Source organism: Perca flavescens, chromosome 15, assembly GCF_004354835.1.
Source record: "Perca flavescens isolate YP-PL-M2 chromosome 15, PFLA_1.0, whole genome shotgun sequence".
Lineage (NCBI taxonomy): Eukaryota > Metazoa > Chordata > Actinopteri > Perciformes > Percidae > Perca > Perca flavescens.
Window position 1 is genome coordinate 23048304 of NC_041345.1, and position 7304 is coordinate 23055607.

The 7304-nt window shown below is 42.2% G+C and overlaps 1 protein-coding gene across 1 annotated transcript; it reads left to right on the forward strand.

The window, feature by feature from the left end:
• Nucleotides 1-7003, forward strand: LOC114569572 (nuclear distribution protein nudE homolog 1). Its single transcript, XM_028599495.1, has 9 exons — nt 1-237; nt 956-1095; nt 1773-1926; nt 3787-3935; nt 4320-4456; nt 4830-5075; nt 5183-5268; nt 5808-5953; nt 6641-7003. Exons 2-9 carry the CDS (start codon nt 1010-1012, stop codon nt 6687-6689), a joined length of 1053 nt encoding a protein of 350 aa, XP_028455296.1. The 5' UTR covers nt 1-237; nt 956-1009; the 3' UTR covers nt 6690-7003.
• Nucleotides 7004-7304: the final 301 nt, after the last annotated feature.

Sequence of the window (7304 nt, forward strand, 5' to 3'; positions counted from 1 at the left end):
TGAATCGGCGTGGACAATATGAATGGCAATTTGTATTGTTCGACGTCTTCCCAAGACAGTATCAACTTTGTGGTTTCCAACTCCGAGAAAGTCATTTAATAGTTTTCCTTAACTGTTTTGCATTTGCATTTAACAGAAAAATGTGTGTCGGTAGTTATCGCTATACCAGCACATGAAGAGGATTTAGAAAAGGAATACATTGGTTAACACTGCGTCGAACGAAGCTAACTTTTGAGCGTAAGTTGTAACTTAACGCTAGCTGTGTTATGTTTGTCTCAGCTGGGATTTAAATGGTTAACGCTAAACTCCGTTAGCTGAACTAGCTAACGTATTTATTATTACAAGCTAAGAACATTCTTCTAACTTTCTTGCTGTATTATCTGAGCTTTGTTGTTAATAGTTTGTGCTAGCTAATCCTCTGCGAAGTTCATAAAAGCAGGTGTTACAACGAGATGAGGGTATACATTATTACCCGTTATCTTTTAGGTGACGTGTGCTCTAGGTTCCCGTTTTTTTTAGTTCAGCTTGCTTGGACCAGAGTCCGTATACATTTTGTATCTAATTTATTTCAGGAGTAGTTTTAGTTACATTTGATTGAATTTTACTCAAATTAAACATGTCTGTGTGTATGATAGACTCTATTGTTCAATTCGGCATACATGCAGTATTCAAAAAACATTATTTACTATAGGTTGAAACCTATTAGCTTGATATTTCCGTTATCTAACAGATCTAATTTAGGACAGTTAACGTTAACACAATGGATGGCGGTTACGTCCTAATTGATTAGCTAATAGAAATTAATAGAAATTGAGATTTTATCTGAAACATATTGCTACTTGATGTCAACGTGAAAATCCTGATAACCCGTTAATTCATAAACCGGTGTAACGATAAATTGCCCGATTTCTAAAGGGGACTGAGCGGAATTTGCCTTGTTTTAATTTATCCACAGTCACAGACTGCGTTGGTGTGTGACAGGAGACTCCGCTCTCCACCTGGGCTGGAGATGGGGGATCCTGAGCCTCCAGAGTTTGGGTCCCTAGAGGAAGAGCTGGAGTACTGGAAGGAACAGGCTGCCAAGCACCAACAGAGGTGTGTCTCCCCCCCCCCCTATTTATGTTGTTTTTAACAGACCTTACAGACCATCACTTCTGCCTCCCTCAGTTCATCAGAATACATTTCTTAGTTAGTTTACCTAAGCTGCCCTTACTGATGACCATTTTGGAAAGCATGCTATAGTGTTTCATAATGTTTTTATGCCCCAAAAGTCCTTAAGGATGATTTTTTTTTAATCTTGCTAATAAGTTACATAAGTTATTATTTTGCTTGAATAAGTTAACATCTTGTGCGAACAAGATAATAACTTGTGTGCACGTGGGGCTCCGTAATACATTCTAGAAAAACAATGAATAGCTTTTCTCTTCTCTTCAGTGTGGTTTATAGAAATGTGAGTCAGTAGACAATCCTGCAAGACAAATAATGTGAACGTCCAGGTGTTTTCCTATTAAACACATTTCTGTGATTTTTAGACTTTTGTGTTCAATCCATAATGCCCAGAGCTGTTGTTTGTCCAAACATATCTGCTTTAGAGCTATCTGGCAAACATTTGTCTTTGACAATGTCTTGGTCTGATTGTTTTGCTCCAAACATTGAGTGTGATTACTGTGTTTTTACTGTATAAAACCAGAAAATCCAAACTAATAAGCCAAATTGAGTACTGGCTTGAATGATGGATATGGCTTACATTCTGCGTATGCTTGTGTGTGCAGTGCAGAGGAAGCTCAGGAGGAACTGCAGGAGTTTCAGCAGATGAGTCGGGACTATGAGGTGGAGCTGGAGCTGGAGCTCAAGCAGTGTGAGACACGAAACCGTGAGCTTCTTTCTGCCAACAACCACCTCCGCATGGAGCTGGAAAACTACAAGGTACAGAGGACATTATCAGTTATCAGATACTGACAAACATGTTCAATATCCCGTAACAAAATAAAGACAGTGCCACTGAAGGTGGGCGAAGATGTACTAGTCTTGTAATATGTCTTTCTTATTATCCGTAAAGTCTTTGAGAAGCATCTTTTAACACAAGCAATTGTCTAATCATGTTTTTTTATAGCCAACACTGAAGCCTAAAGCTGTTGTTTCAGGGATGTCCAAGTTATTTGAATGACATTCTTACTATCCATACCATCAGCTGATAGTAGGTGAAGTTTCATGGCTGCATTTGCCTGTGCTCAATAGGCTTCACTGTCTGAACACACACACACACACACACACACACACACACACACACACACACACGTTCACAGAGGATTGATTCAGAGCAGAAAAAGGCAGCTGATGACTCTTGCTTGGCCTGTGTCTGGAGGGGATGGCGGTACTTCCCTTAAAACCTATCCCAGTCATGTCCCAGTTCACTAGCCCCCTTATCTCCCTTTTAAACATGTATTAGTTTATCCTTCTGTTGAGATCCCCCCCGCCCCCCAGAGGGATGTGCACAGGCATTTTGCGATTCCACCAAAAAGTTCTGGTCATTTTTGTCCCAGGACTACTTTTCTAGGAACTCCAAAGTTTCTAAAGTCTGTTGTCTGTCTGGGTTTCCATAGCGGGTTGAAGACCTGTGAAGAGAAAGTGACAAACAGCACCTCAGTGATTCTGCAGAAAAATGTGTTTTGAAAGTTGAATACATTGACACATTTAAGATTATCATTTTTGTAGTCCGTTTAGATACATGCACAGCCTATGCAGTAAATAAGACATATGAAACTGTGTTGTGAAGTTGAAAAGGTTTCCACCCACTTTCAGAACAGTGCAGGGCTTTATCTTAGACAGCAGGTATGACCAGTATGCAGGGACCTTATGGAATTTAGCAAAAGCATGCTGAAGCTTGACAAAGTTTCATGTTGTGTGTTACCTTCTCTCTTCATCCAGCTCTGAGCCTCACATTGCCTCCTGGGAGCTCAGTTCTCATATATACGTATATATATACACCATTTTAGACAAAAACATGTATGTAAATATCCAGAAAGGCAGCAGCAAGGTGACAGTGGTTGCACACGTGGTCTGCTTTTGGTATTGAGCCACTGAAGCAGTAATCCATTAACCTGACTCCGCCAGATGGATTGCTTCGCATTTGCTCGGCATATCCATCTGGGAACTTTCCGTTGGAGAACTTTTGGGAAGGGGCGGAAATACTGGTTAGCTGATTGGATGAACCATCTGTTTATCACCTATGTTGGTGATAGACGGGCCAAATCAACCAATCAGATCCATGAAGCGTATGAAAATACAACCACAAGCCCGCCCCTGCTGCTGCAGGCAAAGCATAGCTCGTTAGCTCAGCATGCAAGCAACATGTCGGTAAAGGAGATTTGCCGTTTGTGTAACGAGAATTTAGGAATAAAAGGCACCATTTCAGGTTCCCGGACCATATTCCAAAAGAAGGATCCAAGAGAAAAAAAGCATTAGCGAGTGGCTAACAGAATTAGGGCTACCGCTGTCTTAAAATACTGGTTAGCTGATTGGATAAACCATCTGTCTATCACCACCTAACCCACCTCAAAACCAACGCTGATTGGCCCGGTCGTTTGGCTAACGGCTCCAAATTTTCTCTGCCTCAAGATGCCAGACTGATCTGCGAGTGGAAAACTGGAGCTCGCGAGATCAGGACGGTCTCCCGAGGCTAGTAATCCATGTCTGCATTATGTATTATGGTTTAAAGCCTTCATAATCAGTATTTTTCTGTTCTTTTTTGGTCTCTTCCTGACTCTGTGGTGGGCCTCCTGCCAGGAGAAGTATGAGACGCAGCACTCTGAGGCCTACCGGCAGATCTCCAGCCTGGAGGGAGACCTGGCTGAGACCACGGCCGTTAGAGACCAGCTTCACAAATACATCAGAGAGCTGGAGCAGGCCAACGACGACCTGGAGCGGACCAAGAGGTCGGAGCACACTCGCACTATGATAGTACAACTGTACTAAAGAAATTCCGTGTGGTTTTCACAATCTGATTAAACCAATTTTAGCCATGTTTACAAACCTAAAAAGAGGTAAAAGAAAATATAACTGAAACAGACTTTTTAACAAACAGTTTATGTTTTTCCCTTTACCTTGAAAATAAGTAGTTTTTTTTAATTTTTTAATAAATGTTTGTTTTTAAAGGGCAGGTCTGCTATCTGCTGGTCCTCCAGCTGCCTGTTCACAGTGCAAATTTGACAGTAGAAGTAAACTAGCTAGCAAGCTTGCAGAAAAGTATTCTACCAATCAATGCCTTTGGCTGCCTTCATCGGGTTACCTGACACCGTGCTGCACTCTGTGTGTTTCAGGGCGACCATCATGTCGCTGGAGGACTTTGAGCAGAGGATGAACCATGTTATAGAGAGGAACGCCTTCCTGGAGAGCGAGCTGGACGAGAAGGAGAATCTCTTGGAGTCCGTCCAGAGGCTGAAGGACGAGGCCAGAGGTAGGAGAGAGTTAAAAGTAGTTTGTCAAACTAGTGCTGGCGCGGAAGCTCAGGTTTGAAATGGCTGTGGGTCATGATTACAAAAGTGAGGCCGTTTATCCAAACACAAATCTCTTCAGATTTCAAACCGTGAAATGTTTCAACATGTTGATTTCGACGTTTTGGAGCTTTCATGTTATTTTTTATCTTCTTTTAGGGAAAACCCTAAATCCATGAATACTAAAATACATGAATTTAATTAATTTCATCTGATAGATGAAAACAAGGTGCAAAGGGATACAGTGAATAGTTTTAAAGTGTGTGTGTGTGTGTGTGTGTGTGTGTGTGTGTGTGTGTGTGTGTGTGTGTGTGTGTGTGTGTGTGTGTCTGTCAGACCTGAGACAGGAGCTTGCGGTGCAGCAGAAACAGCAGGTACAGGACAGGAAGCCCACCCTCAGCAGTGCAATCAAAGACCCTTCCTCCTCCTCGGCTGGTCTGCCCACCCCGCCCCTCACCCCACTGGACAAACAAACCGAGGACAGAACCACGTCTTCGTCCTCTAACCAGCCCGTCCCCTCTGCCACCCCTCCACCCAGACCTGCAGAGTCCTTCCCCACCCCGCTGCCCTCCGTCAGCAGAGGTCGGTTCATGTGTTGTTGTTTTTGGAGCGATTATGTGACGTTTCCCTGTGTTATATCACAGGAAACTTGGATTTGTCTGCATTCATCAGATGGTTTGTTTCTGCAGGTGAAAGCCTCTCAGGGACTCCCCTCACCACGTCGGCGAGAATCTCGGCTCTTAACATCGTCGGAGAGCTGCTGAGAAAAGTTGGGGTAAGAAGCACACTGTGTGATGTTTGACCCAGTACTTTTTAATCAGCTGCTGACTTGTCATCATGTGAACGCTGCAGGGTGCTTCTGGTTTTAATGTTCAAATGCACCATCCCTATTTCTTCTCTGTAGCTGGTAAGTTTATTGGTTTTTTAGAACCAATATAATGCACAAGCACAAAGTGTTTACACTGACAACTTTCTGCCACCTGCATCTTTTAACACTTAACACAACATAATAAAGGTTGTTAAAGACCTTTTTATTGTGACATTTACCTCTGGCATATTATTACATTTACATCACCACAACTGTTAAAGATCTCCATCTGAACTTTTATCCATTTAACTGTTTAGTTGTTCTTTATAATGAGTATTACGGTCTCAAGTTTTTCTTTCATTCCTATCTGGGTGCAGATTAGATTTCTCGCACTACTCACCATATAACACTTTGATTATAAACATTAGGATCTCACAGCGATGGTAGCGTATGAAGTTAAATGTTCATGGAAGAACTTACAAACGTGATTCCTGCGCTGCCTGTAGAACCTGGAGTCCAAGCTGGCATCGTGTCGGGAATACGTCAACGGGCAGACAGCGAGCCGCAGAGGCCAGGCGGGGGGACAGGGGCCGACGTCGGGCCACAACAACTCCTCAGAGACCCATCCTACCAACGGCCTCTACAACAAGGGGTGAGATGCAGGGCAACCGCTGTAGAGCCCATGTCACAGAAATACAAAACATAGCAAACATAGTCCAGCTTTGATTGAGCAAAAATCACTACTTTCACTGTAAGAAGCTTTAAAATGTTTTTTTTTTTTTTTTTTTTATCTGCTTGGTTTCTCTTTTTTTATGTGCCAGACAGTCAGTGTCTTTTGAGAGCACCGGTGACATTCAGAAGTCTACTCGAGTAAAGATCAAAATTAATAGCACCAAAATTTACTTAACGTACTCCAAAGGCAGCAGAATGGCCCCTGGTAGTGTTATATTACAGTGTGTTATCATATTTTCAGATTATTATTCCTGATGTATTCATTTAATGTTGTAGCTTGCTAATTAGTTCATATACTGTTGGGTAGTTATTCCTTGACAATGTATCTTTTTAAAAAGTCCTCAGTTATCTGCGTTAACTCGTAATCTGAAAAGTAACTGTTACATAAATGTAAATTATTTCTCTCTAAAATTTACTGGAGTAGAAGTATAAAGTAGCATAAATAGTAACACACAAATAAAGTACAAGTACCTCATAATTGTACTTAAGTACAGTACTTTTAAACGTATTTAATTACCCTCCACCACCCACATAGTGTCACATCAATGTTTGGTCAATGTTTGAAGGTTGTACGCGTTTTGTCTCCGTGTCTGTTGTCTTTCTAAAGGCTGGTGAAGAGGTTAGAGTTCGGAGCGGGACCCAAGCTGCTGCTGTGAAAGTGATAACCACCCCCTCCATCCTCAATCCTCCTGTGAGCTGCTGCTGCCCTCCCGTCCATCCGGCCGCTCTTTAACGGTACGGTGTGTTGCACGTTGCACCGAACGCCGACTGCTCTCACTGGGGGCTGCAGTGACGCAAACAGACGGGTATGTTTGCTATGGACACGTTGAGATGTCTGTTACCAGCTCAAGTCCACGCAGTTTGTTTATTAGCAGGACTTCTTTTCGGCACTCGCACTTAGCTCGAACTAACTAACTGGACTTGTGCTGCATGTCACCACCTTTGTTTTGCTTCTTTTTTTTTTTTTTTTTTTTAAAGACTGAACACAAAGCGAATTTTAGAGGCAGCGCAATTGCATGTGGAGTCCATAAAGAAAAGGCTCTAACAGATGCATTATTAATGTAAGTTTTGACAGAGCGTTGACATAATATCTGGGGGATGATGTCAGTAAATTCCAGTAAAAATACAGACTTAGCTAATCCCTGCTGGAAACACAGATTTGGGGAGGGGGGTTTAAAGATCTGTACTATCACGTTCATCTGCTAAAACACTTCGGTGGTCAAACCTGCACAATGAAACCAAAGTGAAAATTAGCTTTGTTTAGGTTGAAC